Source organism: Aulonocara sp. 'chitande type north' Nkhata Bay, linkage group LG3, assembly GCF_057382095.1.
Source record: "Aulonocara sp. 'chitande type north' Nkhata Bay isolate Kocher_YH1m ecotype deep benthic linkage group LG3, A_spYH_male_GT1.1, whole genome shotgun sequence".
Lineage (NCBI taxonomy): Eukaryota > Metazoa > Chordata > Actinopteri > Cichliformes > Cichlidae > Aulonocara > Aulonocara sp. 'chitande type north' Nkhata Bay.
In genome coordinates, this window is record NC_141346.1 from 63,318,981 (window position 1) to 63,338,526 (window position 19,546).

At 40.3% G+C, this 19,546-nt stretch overlaps 2 protein-coding genes across 2 annotated transcripts in view; one reads left to right on the forward strand and one right to left on the reverse strand.

Annotated features, from left to right (window-relative positions):
• Positions 1-7,247: 7,247 nt before the first annotated feature.
• The window catches only part of LOC147336528 (NACHT, LRR and PYD domains-containing protein 12-like), a 272,065-nt gene continuing 259,766 nt past the window's right edge, over positions 7,248-19,546 (reverse strand). Inside the window, exons 9-11 of the mRNA XM_086286199.1 lie at positions 10,247-10,423; positions 8,453-8,626; positions 7,248-7,777 (exon numbers count right to left, since the gene is read on the reverse strand). Of these exons, the coding sequence (XP_086142325.1) occupies positions 7,765-7,777; positions 8,453-8,626; positions 10,247-10,423 (364 nt within the window). The 3' untranslated portion in view covers positions 7,248-7,764. The remainder of the gene's footprint in view (positions 7,778-8,452; positions 8,627-10,246; positions 10,424-19,546) is intronic.
• LOC147336529 (uncharacterized) lies at positions 16,300-17,682 on the forward strand. Its single transcript, XM_086285482.1, has 3 exons — positions 16,300-16,490; positions 17,068-17,169; positions 17,343-17,682. The coding sequence occupies exons 1-3, from the start codon at positions 16,395-16,397 to the stop codon at positions 17,646-17,648; spliced, it is 504 nt and encodes a 167-aa protein (XP_086141608.1). The 5' UTR covers positions 16,300-16,394; the 3' UTR covers positions 17,649-17,682.

Sequence of the window (19,546 nt, forward strand, 5' to 3'; positions counted from 1 at the left end):
CACTAGTAAGATGAAAGTGATACATAGACTAGTGGACGAATATTATTTTGGAGGACAGATGGTTGCATCATACAGGAGAAAACAGGACGCTGATGAGGGGTCTTGAATGAGTGAGCTGATTGTTGAGTTTCTGATGTGTGAAGAAGTTTTAACATGGCACACATTTGGTTACATGAGAAGAAAGTTGTTATGTGATGAGACAACAGGGTTATGTTGTGTGGTGTGAGGTGTGTGGCTGAGTGGATGAATGTTTGAGATTAATCTGGCTGATGATTTGTCTTTTGTTGCAAAGTTGAACCTGCCAGTTAGGTTTCCCCTCCTGGGATGAAGAACACGTGTCATGACTTAACAAGGCCTTTCTTTCTTTTTTCCTTTTTATTGTGTTACTTTCACAGTGCACTGAAAGTTTGTTGCTAAATCTTTGTCATTTAAAGCACATCTGAACATTTGAACAGGAAGAACTACACAACATGTTGTCGGGAACGGTTGCAAAGTGAGTTTCTCCAAAATTAAAATGGGCTCAGGAGAAAGCCACTTATTGGGACAATTAGGAAGCGAGTCCCTGTCTGAAAGGATTCAGCGGTGATCCAGTCTAAATTCTTTTTCTTTTTTTGAAATGGCGTCATATTGCTGAGGGTGGAAACGAAATGCGACGATAGATTCCACTATCAGCACTGAATGAATAAATGAATAAAAAATGAGTGAAAAAAAATGGGGAACTGACTGGACTGCTGAAAGCTGACAAGAGTTGACTGACTTAACACCACTATGCAAAGGTTAACCCCCACCCAGATGTGACAAAGGGGTGGATGTATCTCTGTGTGTGTCTTTTGTTGCAGGAGCAGGAGGAGACCAGAGGAGGAAACTTTGGGTCACATGACTGTGTGAACTCTGCAAATTTAAGCTTTTAGCTGTAATTTTTCTGTGTGTCTGTGAATTTACCAGCAGTGTGTTATTCATGATCCTGTATTACTCACAATGCAGACGTCACTGTGAGAAAGTGTGTACACACCTGCGCAGCGCTAACATTTACATTACTTTTCTACAGCAGAGGGTTAATCATGTGATTTGATCATGTGATTTACAGCAGGACACAACTTAATAATGTTTTTCTACCACAGGATTACTGAGTTTTTGTGTGAAGGAAACTGTGTTGACAGGCAGTATGTTGGTGATGAAATTACACTGTGTTGTTGAGGAATGTGAATATTACAGTGGAGATGTGAATACAGTGTGAGAGACATACTGTGTTGAAGCCAGTGTTGCTTCTTTTACAGCAGAGTGTTAACTTTATGACCTTTTACAGCACCTCTGGAGTCTGGTGACCCAGGCCTGACCTAGGATGCTACTGCTAATGTTTCTCTAATGTGCTTGTAAAGGATTCAGCACAGACAGACAAGTGACAACTGAGCAGATGTGCAGGGTTATAGAATAGTTAAAACGGGCTCATTATCTGACCACTATTGAGCTCATAGTGATGAAATAAGTGAGCGACAAACTTAAGGAAAGTCACTGATTACAATGTGGGATGAAGTTGAGATGATCGATGATTTGGAGCAAATTATGGCACAAAAGCAGGAGTTTAATGATTTAGAATAAACCTGCAATGATACTTGTCTCTGTGATGCTGAATACTTTATTACTCTTATGAGCTACAGTTGTTTGCAAATGTGAAGTTTGTTTTAACTTACAGGGTTTTGTCTACAGGCAAGGATACAGGCTCCGGGTGGAGCTGGGAGTTGAACAATCTTAACATTTAACCACTGACTAATGTTTCTTTGACACAGGGTTACAGGTTTGGAGTGGAGCTGCTCCAAGAGAAACCCTGGAGAATTTTTTAGAGAGAATGTGCAACATTCTTGTGCATGTCTCATTGTGTGGAGATGACACATGGCGAGAGCCGTGTGGCAAAAGAGGAGTGTCAATATTTTAACTTGCAGATGTTGTGATGTGCCCTGAGAAGGAGTGACTGAAGGAGATCATCCACAAGATGGAAGCTGAGGCCTGGAGAGAGGCTTCAGGAGGATCATAGAGGAGTAGAGATCACCTTCAGCACAGCAGACATCCCACAGTGAGCTGTGCTACTGAGCTTCCAGAAGATCGTCGAGAGGAGACTTTGAACAGCAAACAACCAGAAGGAGTGAAAGAGATTCAACGTTGACGTTGAGGAAGACAACTAGGGTGTACGATGTGCTCTGCCCTAATTCTTCAGCGGCGTTGGAACAGAAGCAGAAGGATGAAGGGAGCGTGCCAAGCTCTAATCGACGGTGCAGAGAGGAAGTTCAGCGATGGAATTGTGATTCTGTGAACAGCACAGATGCCAGGGGACTGGGAAATAGCTGACAGCACTTTTCCCAAGGATGGAGATCACCTAAAGTGTGTCACTGTGCCATGCAGACTTGATACTGCAGAGGGGCTTTTGTTTACATTTGCATCATGTGTTACACTTTTTTAATCTTTAATTTTAAATTGAAACTGACATTTAAAAACATTTGGTACAATGTGGAAAGAGGAAGAGTATTTCCAGCAGGAGCAGAAACGTCTGACTCAGCATGACGATGCTGTTGGTGGATACTGAAGAGCTCAGCCTGTCAAGACAGGATTAGGTTATCGTTTTTAAACATGTTTATTCAATTATATTCTGAGGCCAGTTATCTGGTATAATCTTTGGAAGTCTATAAAAATAAAAATAAAATCAGATGTGTGGTCTTTTGGTTGTTTTGTTTTGTTCAATAAGCAGATGTTGGTGTTTCAGCAATGCAGTAACTTAAGTGTAAAAGGCTTGTTAGAAACTATGAAACACATCATACAGACTTGTGGACATTAGAAGACGACTAATAATCATCATGAATAAGACTAAAGGCAGGAAGGTGTCCTTTATAACTAATAATATTAATAACTAATAATATTAATATCATAGTCTGTCTGCAGCTGAGACAATACAAACTCAAACTGTGGGGAGAAGATTATATCACTTCAGTTTAAATTGACCTGGAAGCGCCACATTTTCACAGACTTCTTTATTTACAGCATTTTTTACGTGCTGTATAGATTATACAGTTAGGTCCATAAATATCTGGACAGAGAGAACTTTATTTCTGATTTTGGTTCTGTACATACACTAAAATCTATTTTAAATGAAACAACTCAGATGTGTTTGAAGTGCAGACGTTCAGCTTTAATTCAGGGGGTTGAACAAAGAGATGCAGAAAAATGTGAGGAACTAAAGCATGTTCAACACAATCCCTTCATTTCAGGGGAAATGTAGAGGAAAAAGTAGAAAAATTAAATAACTTAATTAAATTAATTAAATAATAAGATTGTCAGCTGGTAACCAGCTGGTAACCAGCTCCATGCGACCGCTTATCCTGGTCCCAGTGTTAGGGTCAGTGAATCCAGTTAACAGAAAGATATCCTGGATATACTCGACTGACTTTTTAGACTCAAGATTAATAATCATAATAAAAATTATAGTCTAACATCCAGAAATCTGTACGATGTGTTTCATTATGTCTAACAAGCCTTGTACAGTTAAAGCTAACAGTTACTACATGACTGAAACACCAACATTATCTCTTTTATTAAAACATGCATATTAGGCATGGCATCGTCACTCATGTCTAGAATCGATTCCATTCAATTTGATTCAATTTGATTCAATTTGATTCAATTTGAATCGGGGAAATTTTGCCTCAGACAGTCAGAAATATTATAATTCAGGTCATGCATCAGTACATTTCTATATTTTTATATCTATAAAAAGAAATCTGACACTTGCGAGACTTTATCAAAGGTGTGAGCGTCACAGCAGATGCCTTTGTGTCAAAGTAGCTGAGGATCAAACAGAAAAACATGAAGGTTTTCCTGGCCTGGGATTTTATACAAATATTCTGCAGTACATCAAAAACAAAAGAAAACCATTAATGAACATATGAACATTACCTGATGCTGCTGACGTGAAGCAGAGCAAAGTTACAGAGGTTTGATTACAGACACAGCTGAGCATTTTGCAATTTTGCATCATTTTAAAAAGTTTAAATTTGTTCAGTATTGAACGGCAGAAACGAGGCTTTGTTTTCAGAAGTTAGTAAAAGAAAAAACAGCGGCCGACAGGCTGTAAGAACGGTAGACTTGTGCGTAACAAGCAAGCGAATAATGCAGAAAACAGATTTTTAGACAGGAAACTGTTCTTGAAGTACAGAGAGAGAGAGAGAGAGAGAGAGAGAGAGCTGTGCATGAAGTGTGATTTTATCCTGGTGGCAGCAAAACAATCAGAGGGAATTCATGACGATGTTTATGTGAAGCGTAGTTTGGATCTTCTTTTGCTGCTGGTTTACTCAATATTGTTTGGAGAGAGATCAAACCTGCAGCTTCAGAATCAGCGCAAAAAGGGCGTAAACACAAAGCGCGGAGCCGCCGAAACATCAGAATCAGCGAGCTGTCGGCTTTCAGCTCGTGTCCGTGCAGTCAGGTGAGAAAGTCACATCTCACTGATTCCGATGCGTCGGCGGCTCCGCGCTTTGTGTCTTTGTGCAGAATCCGTGTTCCTGCTCTCATTTACTGTTTTAGCTGTTTGGTGGTTGTTGAAATTTTGGGAGGTTTAACCTGAGATTCTGGCGTTTTGGCCAAAATAAATTTATATTAAAAAAATCGATTCAGGATTTTAATGAATCGATATCACGTTATCCAAGCGAGAATCGATTTTAATCGATAAATCGATAATCAAAACCCACTCCTGATGCATATACATGGGTCACACTGCTTATTGAAACTCCCCAAAAATCAGATCTTAATCAGACAGGTTTTTGTTTTTTGTTTTCAAAGTTTAGACTTTGCTTCTATTGGACTTTTATCAGTAACACGTGCTTACTTTTTGCAGGAACAGTTGAAACTAACATAAATAAATAACTCCAGAGGTGATAGTCAGCAGGGGGTTTACAAGTTGTGGCCGCGTTGTCGGCGGTATAAGCTCGACCACTTGCAAGGTGAGCTGGCAGACATCACTGAACTCATCAGAGATGATTAGGTTCATTTTGACAAAGTGAGCAGATATTTAACCTCCTAGGACCTGGCGTCCACATATGTGGACATCACATTTTGGGTTGTTTAGACCAAAATACTACATTTTGCTCTACAAGGGCCTGATATCCACTTACAAGGATGTTATACTGCCACTGTGCTATCAAAATTTTAGACAAATATCCTCATATGTGGCTCTCATTTTTCTCAGAAACAAAAATTTGGTAAAAAAAAAAAAAAAATCTGGTAATTCTTTGTTTTTACATTCATCAGGTCCCAATCAGCCCAAATATCAAAGAGAAACTAAAAATGAATGCCACGGAGGAGTTTGGGTCTTAGGAGGTTAAAGATTATGCCACTACATTCTTGTCTAGAAGATATTAAAGTGTATTTGGTGACACAAAAAAGGGTAAAGTGTAAGTATAGTTTGGGTCCACACATGTCCAAACCCTGGTGTGTAGGCCTACTTAGTTTTGAGAAATTGTCATGGGACCGGGGTCTGGGTGACCCAGGGCTTGTAAGAAGTTATGGACATGTGTGTTTTTGGTGCTGCTGTCTCCTGTTTCCATGTTTGTGTATCTAGGTGTGTGTGTGGGTGTGTGTGTCAGCCAGGAGCCTGGCCACACCTGCGGAGGAGAATTACTCACACCTGCAGCTGATCAAGCCTCGTCAGAGGAGCTACTTAGGAGTGTGGTGGAGCTGTCTCCGATGCTGGATCATTGCGTAACTTCACGTTAGTCTCTTGGCGAGTTAGTTAAGGTTAGTCTGCTGCATTGTGGCGTTGCTGACGGCTGCCTCTTTGTTATTCCCCAGGAGGAGTGTGGAGACGAGAGGGCAGCGAGCACGGGGTGCTCAGACACTGAGGAGCGGAGACAAAGAACACTAACACTGGCAAGAGGACATGTCAGAGTCGGGAACGCACTGGGGATTTATTGTTGTTTGGATTATTTAGCATCACTGTAAATATATATATATATATATATATATATATATATAATGTAATATTATTATAATATTATAATATAATATAATATATAATGTAATATTATTATAATATTATAATATAATATAATAATATAATAAATAAATATATATATATATATATATAAAAAGATTTTCGTTCCACTTTGTGTTGGTCTTTCACGTGGAATTCCAATAACATTGAATCATGTTTGTGGCTGTAATGTGACAAAATGTGGGAAAGTTCAAGGGGCCGAATACTTTTGTAAGCCACTGTAAAGTTCACTATCAGTAACATCATAGCACCACCCAGCAGTATAGAAACTCCGTCATGCTAGCTAGTAGCAGTACGAGTTATTGTAACTGACTGTAAAAAGTCAGCACAATGAAAATAAACTCCAACTAAACTTGGTTTATATCTGACCCAGATAGACTGCAGGTCATAACTTCTTACCTGAAGTTCAGTTCACCTGACACTCGGACCGGCGGCCGCCTCGGGTCTCTGCTCCTCCTGCCTCCCCTTTCCCTCATCCACCTGCTGCCTCTGTGGAAGCTCCGCCATAGCCACCACCAAACAACTGACTTATTTTTACACATCGACCAGCATCCGGCCAATCGGCCACCTTCCATTGTTTATACCGTTACAAGAAAATAAAAAAACATCATTGGCCCATAAAAACGAAAAATCACCATCAGTATGCCCGATGGCCAGTCCAGCTATGGTCGTGCCATCAGTTAACCCTTCGCTTGCCAGCTGTGACACACGTGCCCAGGGTTGCCGACCCCTGCTCTAAAGCATCTGATTTGGATTCCTGAGATCAAATATATTTTCCTTTGGCTTTGTTTTCTTCCCATTTGTGGCTTTAATGTAGTGTTACATCCTGTTTGTTTGCTTCCATCTGTATACATGTCCAGATTCACTGTTATGTTTCTATTCTTACATTGCTGTGTGATCACTGTTCCCTCTGCTGACTGATGTGACCTTTTGTATCTCACACTGATACTTGTCATATTTGTATCTGCGTCTAAAAGATAAAAAGTTTTCCATGCTAAAACACAGCTCCACCTCCTGCAGTTCTCCCTCTGAACCACTAGATGTCTCTGTTATCTAAATGAAGACGTGCAGCACAGCAACCACAGCAGCGCTCAGATCACACGTGTCCTGTTGTTATGTATAAAAGCATGAAACAGGTGAGACAGGTGGGATAAATATTAATGTTGTGGAAATATATGAAAAAGCAACAGAAGAGTGAAAACATTTCGTGTTTCTAGAAAGATCTTTCAGCTCACAGCTGCTCACAGACTGTATTTACAAGTGACAAACTGCAACTCTACAGTACATCTACAGTATATATCAAATATATTCTGTATTCAAATCTATTGAGTGATGTTTGAAAGTCTTTCCAGGTGAGTTTGATCCAGGAGGGTCTGAAGCCAGAGTCAGACAGAGACTGTGCAGAGACTATAGAAGGACAGAGCAGCAGCAGAGCAGTCCAGATACACTGATGATCCTCTGTCAGATCCAGAGGGACACACAGGGATGATGCTGGACTCTACATTGTGTCTGACAGTGGAGCTGTTCTCAGAGCAGTTCACTCTGCAGCACTGACAGTCATCTGCACTTCTTCTCATTCCTCTGTCAGTCACTGCTGGATGAAGCTCTCACCTCCCAGTAACATGGCCCAGTCAGAGCGTCTCTACACACAAGCTGCTGCTTCTTCAACCTCTCTGGATCATCAGGACACAGCTCCTCCTCTCTCAGCACACACACCATCCTGTTTACCATCAGTCCCTCCACCTGCAGAGAGAAGAAGGAAGAGCAGAGGAGATAAACGAGTGTTTCCAGAGACTCTTCATCAGCTGTCAGTCAGTGATGCAGCACATCCAGTATAAAGAGCAGCAGGGACTTCAGTGCTGGGACTGTACTAGGACTCATTGTTGCTCCACTTTTTCTAATCTTTGGATTTTTATTGAAGTTGATGAAAATGTTTTTCCCTCCTAGTTTGAGTTTGGACTTTCATTCATTAGAAGAACCTTGGTGTGTCCACTCTGAGCTCTGTAGGAACCCCGACAACAAGCCCAACAATCCAGATGGACGGTTCCAGCTGTTAACTGGAGGAATTCCATCCAAACATCTGCTCTCACTAAATTCTTCCTCACCTACAGACTGTGTTCTTCACTGCTTTAAACTTGGAAATGAATGCAGTCATTGGTCTGCGTGCTGCTTTGTTCAGAGAGCTGATTGGCTGTTGACAGTGTTTGATCAGAGCGTGTCAGCCGTTACTATGGTGACCATAAAGGTCAGAAACAGGAAGTGTTTGTGTCCAATCCTGAAGCCTGTCACCATTCTCCTCTCACAGCTTCACTGAGAAGCTGCAGCTTTACAGGAAACACTGGATCTTTGTTTCATACTGACTGTGTTTAGTACCATACTGCTGACAGCACCACCCACTCACTCCATCACTCTACTTACACCAGAGTCTCCAGTCTGTAGTCTGGACTCTTCTGAAGATCAGACAGCTGCTTCACATCTGGATCCTTCAGGTTGTTTCCCCAGAGGACCAGCTCTCTCAGATGGGAGGGGTTGGACTTCAGTGCTGCTGCCAGATAATCACAGCTGATCTTTGACAAACCACAGTCGATCAATCTGTATAAAGAATGAAAGATGTAAGTTTATTAGACAAAGTGTGAGCTTGAAATCATTCAGTGTTTCATCATCTGTTCAGAGCTGAAGAAGCTTCAGAATGTAGAAGTTTAGAAAATGGAAACTCCAAACAGCTGAAGCCAACAGGAAGCAGCTTCAAACAGGAAACTGTGCAGAGTTTCAGACTATATGTCCTGATGCAGCCAGTTGGATTTTGGAGATTTGAATCTCTGTTCTGTGACTAAGTCCTTGAATCATTTCTTCCAGTTGGTCCAACAAGACAGACTAAGTATTGGACATGTGTTGTGGCTCCATTAGGGGAGCTTCTAAATGTGATGTGATGGCCCCTCTGGGTCTGTCAGGTCACAGGACTGAAGAGAGTTCAAACTGGGAACACAGTTGTTCCAGTCTGGACCAAAGACTCTATACTGGGACTGAGGGACTAATTTGACTGCACCCACTGGGACTTTTTAAAGGCTCATGTTCTCACTTAGATCATCGATTTCTACTTACATTTCTTTCTGGGAAAAATGGGGATTACTTTGGAAACAGGAAGTATTTTCCCCAATAAGCAGCCCTGGATTAGTAAATCACTCCAACATGTTCTCAGGCAGAAGAAGCTGTCTTGTTATGAGGGAGAGAAGAAAAAGATTGAGGCACAGAAACTTGTTGAAAGAGAGATAAAGCAGCTAAAATCAGGTGTAAAAGTAAAGCAGAGGATGAGCTGAATAAAGGACACTCAAGGCTGGCTTGGAAAGGAATGAAGTCCATGGTGGGGATGCAGAACAAGGAGCAAAGATGAATGTGATGCTGAATCAGCAGAAGACTTGGACTCATTTGATTCCAGCTTTGATATCATTGATTTCAATGAAGAGCTTTGTGATTGTAGCAAAGGGCTGGTAGCTCTGAGAGTCCCACTGATGAGGTGTTTGTGTGGAAATCTCTTAGTGGGACCAAAGAGAGAAAAAGCCCTGGTCCTGATGCTGTGGGAGGGAAATGATTGAAGTGTGCTGTGAGGAACTGACTGGGAGATTTTCACACATTTTCCAGTCCTCCTTGGAACAACAGGAAGTTCCCAGCATATGGAAACAAAGGTTAAGTGTCCTATGGCACTCAGTGATGATGGTGCTGTGGCCCCACCACCTCCACCTCTTTGTAAAGGAACTAACTGTAATCTGAAGCTTCAAATGGAACTAAGACTTCCTCCACTAGGTGGCAGTGTCTGATGAGAAAGTGTTAGTGGAGCTGGCCTGGAGTCAGAAACAGGAAGATGTTGGACTGTGTTTTGGATGATGTGTGTATGTTTGTGTTGGACTGCTGTCTGTAAAGCAAACACACATTTTGCTTTGGATTTCAGTGTCAGAGAGACTTTAAGGTGGAATGAAGAGTTGGAGAGTTTCACAGTGAATTATCCAGTGGAGGATTTTCTTCTTCTTTGAAGGTTTGAAATGTGAACATTGTTCTGCTGCAGTCAATGGACTAAACCAGAGAAGAAGAAAACAGACTTTACCATGAAGATCCTCAGTGTGGATCAGTATAATATCAGCCTGATGTCGGCAGTTTAGTGTCAGCACAACTTTCACATCATATTCATCTCAGCACAACTAAAACATGCTGACTGACCTCAGAGTTTCAAGTCCACATCCTGGACTCTCCAGGAAACCACACAGATGCTTCACTCCTGGATCCTGCAGCTTGGTGTTCCAGCTCAGGTCCAGCTCTCTCAAATGGGAGGGGTTGGACTTCAGCGCTGCTGCCAGATAATCACAGCTGATCTCTGACAAACCACAGTCCCTCAATCTGTGTAAAGAATGAAAGATGTAAGTTTATTAGACAAAGTGTGAGCTTGAAATCATTCAAATCAAATCAATCAAATCAAATCAAATCACTTTTATTGTCACATCACATGTGCAGGCACACTGGCACAGCACATGCGAGTGAAATTCTTGTGTGCGAGCCCCACAAGCAACAGAGATATGCAAAACACAACAACACAAACGAGCAAAATACAAGAATGGCTAATCTGAAACTAATAAATATATGTACAATATATAATAGTGTATGCATTCCTGGATGTGTATACTAAATATTATCCTACGTGTGTGTGTGTGTGTGTATACACATTTTTACAAATTAAATAGTAAAAAAATAAAAATAAATAAAAAAATAAAATAAAATATAAATAAAATATAATATATAAAAATATACAGAGTTGAATATGTGCAAAACAAGTGGTATTTATATACAGTGTGGAGTGCATACACTGTAAAAACTGTGATTGGGGTTAATTAGAATCTAATAGGAGAGTAATAGTAATTATTACTCAGTAAAAACGTGTATGAGTAGTTTTAATCAAATCTAAGCAAAATTCAACAATTTTGAGATGTTCAGTTATTTAAATTTACACAGTTTTGTTTGGGGTAAATTCAGCAATGGTTTGTTGAGTAGATTTTAAAAAAATGTTTGAGTACTAAAAAAATTTAAGAAATCTAATAGATTTAACTGATGAAAGCATTTTCATTTTAATCATTGTACACTTCCGCCCATAATCCTTTGTGCCACGTGCAGGACACACGCGCTTCATGAGTGGACGTCTCCATTTTGTCAGAGGTAAGACTTCTTAATTTGTTCAAATATAAGACACGGTTTAAACAATAACGTATATCGGTTTTGAGTAAAGGTTTTAAACAGTATGATACGTCGAAATTTTATTAATAATCATCACTGTAATGATAGTATCGTATTTTTACACAAATGGCAGTTAGTGGACTGCTAGCACAAGGTCACTTTCCAAGCCTTCACGACTGTGTTACTGAACAGCTTTAACTAACCACATGTTTTACCGTATTAAAAAATATCAACGGTATATTCCGATGAGTTTTAACGTCTTTCATCCACGTTTAAAAGTTCATGAAAAGGTTTTGCGGTCAGTCGTGAGTCATTTTGTCAGCCACAGTCAGTTTTTCGAACTCCAGTTTCCAATAATGGCGGCCGCTACTAAGTTTTAAAATTACTCTTAGTAATCTTTCTGGGTCACAAAATAAACTTTTAACATATTTTCAGGCGCGAAAGTAGCTGTGTAAACATCAAATATCTGCTCGGTTTATCAAGATATCGCATGTTTGCAAAAGTGCTTCGACGTTTTCGGAGCATCTGCTACCCACCAGCTCGATAGCAAGCCGGGAGCTCGAGTGTCACTGAAGCCGCTGAGAACGGCACAACTCCCCGCACATCATTTTCAGATCACCGCGGGGTTTTGCTACTCAGTTTAAACGTAATGTATAAGTCACTTAGACAACCTAAAAATGTTATTGTTGGGGTTTTTTTCAGTGTTTTATTTGTTCGTGAGTAAATCGGTTTGGCTGAGATTAATGATAATGTTGCTTTCCTTTCAGGTAATGGAAGATCCCTCAACTTAAATTCACCTGATCAGCATCTAGACTGTGCATTATAAAGTAAGTTGTGATAACATGTTATATTAAATTAAACTAATGGTTTTGAAATTGAAGCGGCATGAAATTACCAAGTTGACCCCACTTAATCTAACTTATTTGTTTTTGTAAAAACAATAAGTAGAAAATAATTGCTTATTATTTGTAGGATTTTTTTCTTCTTCTCTATAATCTCAACATCAAATGTGTATAGATACCCATGCTCTTACATTTGTCATGAAAAACTATTTAGATTCTTAGATATATATTTTTCCATCACTTTAGGACCTGGCAAATGGGATGGCAGTGTAAGATATGCAAATCTTTTTCTACTACAAAGGGGAATCTTCTACGTCATTACAGATTGCAACACGCAACATTTGGTCGTGGACAGCACCAGCCATGTCTGTATGGCAGTTGTCCTTGCACATTTAAAACACAAGGAGCCCTTCGCACACATTTGTCCAGATACCATACCGCTGAAGAGAGTCCAAGGCCTGGAGTGATCACTGCATTTAAGTGTTTGGCTTGCACTGCTTTTTGCTCTACTCAGAAGGACTATTTTCAGCATATAGGAAATCACTTGAAGAGACACGAAACTGTATTTTGCGTTTTTAATGGATGTGACTTTCGCACAAATATATACAATACATTTCTAAAGCACAAAGGCAGGAGACATACATGTTGTTCCTTAACTGATTTTAAGAAAGAAGTCTTGGAAAGTCATCCTAGTCAGAACACTGACCATTCTGATGTCCCTGAACTCAACAGTGATGAATGCTCTAGTGATGTTGATCCAGAAAGTGCATCTTGTACTGTTCTTCAAGGACTTGGCTTACTTCTACTCAAGTTAGAAAGCACTTACAATGTTTCAGTGAGGTGCATTAATGCTTTGGTTGAAGATCTCTTCTATATTTCTTCTTCAGCATCTGTGGAGGCGGTTAAAAATATAATTGATTCAGCACTGAAATCTAACAAATGCACAGTTGACCACACTATCATAAAGGACTTGGCTGAACAGTTGTGCAGCTCTCATCCCATTAGCAGAGCTCTTGGAGCAGGCGGGCCACTTGGTTCAGCTTTTAAGAGAAATAAGTACTTTAAGGAGCATTTCCAGTTTGTGGATCCTATTGAATATATTCTTGATGCTGAACAAAAAAAGAGCTTTCAATATGTACCAGTTCTAAAGACTTTGCAAGAAGTACTGAAGAACAAAGATATTGCAGTGGAAGCCTTTTCGAGGTGCTCAAGTAGCACTGGGCATTTTGAGTCCATTTTTGATGGTACGTGTTTTAAGGACAATGACTTTTATGCTGTAGAAGAAACAAGACTCTCTATAATAATTTATGTTGATGAATTTGAGGTGTGTAACCCATTAGGAACCTCTCGAAAAAAACATAAAATAACTGCAGTTTATTGGGTTTTGGCCAATTTGCCATTGAGATTACAGTCTGCCTTAACATCAATACAACTAGCTTTACTTTGCAAATCTGTTGATGTGAAACAGTTTGAATACAAAGTAGTATTGGATCCACTTTTGAAAGATCTTGTCACTCTTGAACAGGAGGGGGTTTTTATTTCATGTTTAGGGAGAAATATTAAAGGCGCCCTACACTGTGTTGTAGCTGATAACCTTGGTGCTCATGCAATTAGTGGACTTGTTGAAAGTTTTAACGGGCCATATGTTTGTAGATTTTGCCTTGGACATTCTTCAGAGTACCAGACATATGAAGTACGGTCTGGGGTCTTCCCACTTCGAAAAAAGGATGACTATGATTTACACGTACAAGCTGTCAAAGAAAATCCAAATTTAGTGCCTCATTTTGGCTTAAAGCGGTCATGTCCATTAACTGATCAACTTAATAATTTTCACTTTGTGTCTGGATACCCACCAGATGTCCTTCATGACCTTTTTGAGGGAATAGTGCCAAGAGAGTTAGCATTGTGTTTTCAAGTTTTTTTGAAGAAGCACTACTTCAGTTTGACTGAACTGAATAATATAATCACATGTTTTCCATATAAGGGCTCAGACAAATTGAACAGTCCACAAGCAATCCCTTCAAATTTTGCTGGTCGCAAAACTGTGGGAGGAAATGCTCATGAAAACTGGGCCCTAATACGTTTGTTGCCTCTCCTTGTTGGTTTACGTGTACCTGAAGATGATCCTGTTTGGCAACTTCTTCTGACTTTGAAGGACATTGTTGAGTTAGTGGTTGCCCCTGTTCACACAACACAAAGTATTGCCTACCTTGAATTTAAAATATCTGAACATCGTGTCAGATATTTGGAAGTTTTTCCTGATCAAAGGCTCACACCAAAACACCATTTTTTGGAGCACTACCCTGCTGTAATAGAAAAATATGGGCCATTGGTTGGAGTATGGACAATGCGCTTTGAGGCGAAACACAGATTTTTCAAGCAAGTTGTGAGACACACTAACAATTTCAAAAATGTGTTGCTGACCCTTTCTACAAGGCATCAAATGATGATGGCATACCACATGCAATCAAAAGAGGTGAAACCTGCCCTGCTTGTCACAAAAATATCCAGAATGCCTGTAGATGTGCTGCATCCAGACATACAGGCAGATTTAAGAGCAAGATCACCATCTCTGACTTGTGTGCAGCTTGCCACCACTGTCACCTACAGTGGAACAAGATACACTGCTGGGATGATCCTGTCTAATGGTTCAACATGTGGACTACCAGACTTTGCTGAGATAATACAGATAGTCGTTTTGGACAATTGTGTATATTTCATTGTGAAGTTACTTGCTGCATGGTATGTAGAGCATCTGAGATCTTTTCAACTGGAGGACACTGGCAAGATCAGTCTTTTGGAGCAGCAGAAACTTGGTGACATGTGGCCCTTGGCTTCTTACAATGTGGGAAGAAAACGCTTGGTAACCCTGAAATGTTACATCTGCTGTGAATAATAGGTAAAAAAAAAAAAACGACAACAACAAAAACTTGATAACATGTACATCTCCCAAGTATTTGTTATTTGCAACATTTGGTGTGTTGAAGTGTGCTTTTTGTTTTATAGTTTTATATCTCAACTATTGTATAAATGAAAAGTAATAACTAATTTTATTTAATTGAAGGGAAATTTAACTCTGCCCATTTACATTTTATTCTAGGTTGAACAAGATGGAGGCAAAGCTTCGTGTAATTATTGATGACCAAATCGAGAAGTTGGTTCTTCCATCAGGGATCCCACCAACATTGGAGGAGCTGCAGAGTGTTGTGAAGGATACTTTTGGGATTTCAAAAGACTTCAGTCTTCAGTATTTTGACCCAGAATTCCAGGACTACTTCACTCTTCACAGAGCTGACCAGATAAAAGACAAAGACACTGTGAAGGTTGTTGGCATCACCCCGGTCATGATAAGCTTGACTCCGGTTGATGACAGTTTTGGCAGCCCCTCTGGCCAACTGTCTGACTATGACTCCTCATATGCTGAGTCAGTTGTATCCAATGCAGACTCTGCTGCAACTACTTCTTCTCAGGACACCATTATTCTCAAAAGGCAGAAGACCACAGAACGTTGTGAGCCCTGGCCGAAACAGTTCCCCATTCCACAGTTTGCATATGAAACTGAGATGTACCTGGAAAGAGCCACTGAGGAGTATAAAAAGAATGGAAATCTTCTGCCCACCTCCAAAGTAAAGACTGATATTCTTGAGAAGTTGGCTGAAACTATATTTACATTTACGGCCTATCCTTCAAGTGCACAGGTTAGTTATGTTGCTGAGGCACTTGTGACAAAATACCCTTGTCTCAAGGAACCTGGCTCTTTCTCAGGTTATTATGGTTGGCAACAAAGCATCAAATACAAGATGGCCAATTATCGTACAAAACTTAGAGGGTTTGGTGTTCCTGAGTTGACATGCAATGCCATGAAACACAAGAGTCCAGGTGACCAGAAGTCTGCAAATAAAGTGAAAAAGCCTCGGAAAGCAGAGGTAAATTACCTTCCGCCATATCCAGCAGGTGAAGATGAGGACAGTCAAGAAGAAGAGAGAATTCAGTTGCTTACTGAAGTCAAGAAAAGAGACAACAACAAAGTGATAAAAGAAAAAATGGCTAAAACATTTGCACATAGACGACATGAAATTGTCAACCTGTCCCCCAGCATTGAAGACATCAAAGCCAGATGGCCAGCATTGTTTGAGGCATCTCATGTGAGTTCCAAATTCATTTTGGGTGGGCTTTTGGTTTTTTTTTAATGTAATCTTTCAAACTTCAAATAATTTGAGGCTGCATCATGGTTTTTTTTTGTCGTTCAGCTGCAGGATGAGTTCTACAGGATCACCCTGGTACACCTTGAACCCAAATTCATGTCCATGCTGGATGAGTACACTCCCAAACTGTTGGCCCTTTTCCATTCCAAGGGGGGAGCCATGGGATTGAAGTTGCAGGCTATCATAGCCAAGGTATTTTCCACTGACATTTCAGCTTGGAATTTTATTTAAAGAATTTTTTTGTCAAATTTCATTTGCATGGTGCACAGCTCCACTAATTTGTTTGCATGTTTTTGTCAGTGCAAGAGGACGCCAGGACGTCACTGATATAATTAACAACACAATTATGGGTTTCATGTTTTAATTGTATTTTAAATACATGTCTATTCTTAGTAAAAAAACAAACAAAAAACAAACAAAAAAACACAAGTACAGGTATTGCTGGGTTTTTGTTTTGTCCCAAGAAGGAAAAACCCTTTCTGACGAACATAAACTAAATTAGATAAAAAACTAAATGACTAAATTAATGTAATTTACTAAAACGACACATTTAAAGATTGAAGCTTACAAGCATGTTGACAATACCTTTGTGTTGACTGTCAGCACCCAGGCATGTGCATTAACATCAGCTAATTATCGCACATAATGCTCCATGTGATGATAATTTGATATTTAACAGTTTTTTTTTATACTGCCAATTCTCACAGTTTTGTCTTAATAAATGGTCACTTATCTGATGGTAATTTTTGGAATTCTTGCTCATTTTCAGTCACCAAGCAATCCTAGCAATAACATAACCAGAAATCTGGTTATTCAGTGCTTGATGGTGTACCTTGGGGAGTCCATTGATCAACTGATCAAAGAGTACAGTGTAAGTGTTGAAGTAGAAACATTATTCTGTTTTTGTTATTCATATGTGTTTGTCAAGTTTCAAATAATTTGAGGCATTATCATGTTTTATTTGTCATTCAGCTACAGGATGTGTCCAGGAAATATTTCATGTGTGCAACTACAGTCAGAAAACCCATGTGTTTGTTGTTTCAGGATGCTGATGAGGATGGTGGGTCACAAGATCTTTCTGAACAGAGGATGAAAATCTACAAAATCAAGGCTGTTGGATCTGAGGAGGATGACATTGGCATTGTGCTGGAGGGTGTGAGAGTTATGCCTGCTCTGGGCAATTTTCCAAGAGCATGTGCAATGCTGGTTGGATTGACATATGCAGTCGATCTTGCCTATCCCAAAGAGCTAAAATACACCTTGGAAGTATTCCAGAAACTTTTCCTTGAACTGGATTGTGCTAAGCTCTCACCAAAAGTGAACAGCCTCAAGAACAAGTTATTGGCTTAAACGAGGACTCTGAAAGAATGAAAGGGAAGTAAGCTCACTGAAAACCTTTGGTTTGTCTGTTTTAGATGCAGCTATCTTTTCAGTTTTCAAGTTAAGCAGTTACGAGCAGAAAAATGTTATATTATAAATTACTGTGTGTGTTATTTTCCACAATAAAACAAATTACTGTTTTGATGTTTTCTTTGTGAAATTGATTCATTTTACTCAGAAAATAAGTAAAATTCATTTCATTTTCTCTTATTATTCAGTCATTATTTTTAAGGTTTATTTGGAAAATTATTGAATCCAATTTGAGTTTTACTGAAAAAACAAGATTTCATTTCTTTATAATGGATATTTTAGGAAGTTTTTACTAAACCTTTGCCAGATAGTTAGTAAATTCAAAGTAATTTTTCTCAGAGACTTATTTCATATCAATTATTTTTTTTGGTAAAGTTGGGCAATTTCAACCTTCAGTTTGAGATTTTGACCCTAAATCCAACACATATTTACAGTTTAATTCTATTAATATCTACTTTTGTTTTCTATTTGAAATTAATTAACATTTTCTCTACATTTTACATAAATCTTTTGAAATTAAAATCTACTTAATTATTTCAAGTGTCACTTTGTTGCCATAACTTTTTTAAGTAACCTCTAGTCACAGTTTTTACAGTGTAGTGTTGAAGTTCCAGTAGTGAAGCTGAGGTGTCTATGAGTGTTCAGCAGTCTGATGGCCTGGTGGAAGAAGCTGTCTCTCAGTCTGCTGGTACGGGACCGGATGCTGCAGAACCTCCTTCCTGATGGAAGCAGTCTGAACAGTTTATGGCTGGGGTGACTGGAGTCCTTGATGATCCTCCCCGCTTTCCTCAGGCAACGCTTCCTGTAGATGTCTTGGAGGGAGGGAAGCTCACCTCCAATTATCCGTTCAGAGCACCGCACTACTCGCTGGAGAGCTTTGCGGTTGTAGGCGGTGCTGTTGCCATACCAGGTGGTGATGCATCCAGTGAGGATGCTCTCAATGGCACAGTGATAGAAGGTCCTGAGGATGCGGGGGCTCATGCCGAATCTTTTCAGTCTCCTGAGAAAGAAGAGGCGCTGCTGCACCTTCTTCACTGTTTTGTTTATGTGTACTGACCACGTGAGATCCTCAGCCAGATGTACTCCAAGGAAACGGAAGCTGCTCACTCTCTCCACAGCAGCGCCGTTGATGGTGATGGGGGTGTGTACTTCTCTGCACCTCCGGAAGTCCACTATCAACTCCTTTGTCTTTGCGACGTTGAGGGTGAGATGGTTGTCTTGACACCAGTGGGTCAGGGTGCTGACCTCCTCCCTGTAAGCCGTCTCATCACCGTTGGTGATAAGACCCACCACTGTAGTGTCGTCCGCAAACTTCACAATGATGTTGGAGTTGTTAGTGGCCGTGCAGTCGTAGGTGTAGAGTGAGTACAGGAGAGGGCTCAGTACACACCCCTGTGGAGCACCAGTGTTCAGTGTGATGGGGGATGAGGTGATGCTGCCCAGTCTGACCACTTGGCGTCTGTCAGACAGGAAGCTAAGGATCCAGCTGCAGAGGGAGCTGCTCAGTCCTAGATCCTGCAGTTTCCTGTCCAGCTTCGAGGGAACGATGGTATTGAATGCTGAGCTGTAATCTACAAACAGCATTCTCACATACGTGTCTCTCTTCTCCAGGTGTGACAGGGCAGTGTGTAGTGTCAGGGCTATGGCATCATCAGTGGACCTGTTGTGGCGGTATGCGAACTGTAGAGGGTCCAGTGAGTCGGGTAGTGCAGAGCGGATGAAGTCCCTGACCAGCTTCTCGAAGCATTTGCTCACGATGGGGGTCAGGGCTACAGGTCGCCAGTCGTTCAATGAGGAGATGGTGGAGGATTTGGGTACAGGGACGATGGTGGCCATTT

Excerpts from the sequence above, each read along its gene's own strand:
- LOC147336529 (XM_086285482.1), top strand. The coding sequence starts at position 16,395 with ATGTCCATGCTGGATGAGTACACTCCCAAACTGTTGGCCCTTTTCCAT. Across the intron at positions 16,491-17,067 it reads TGCAGGCTATCATAGCCAAG|TCACCAAGCAATCCTAGCAA; the intron begins GTATTTTCCACT and ends GCTCATTTTCAG. Across the intron at positions 17,170-17,342 it reads AACTGATCAAAGAGTACAGT|GATGCTGATGAGGATGGTGG; the intron begins GTAAGTGTTGAA and ends TTGTTGTTTCAG.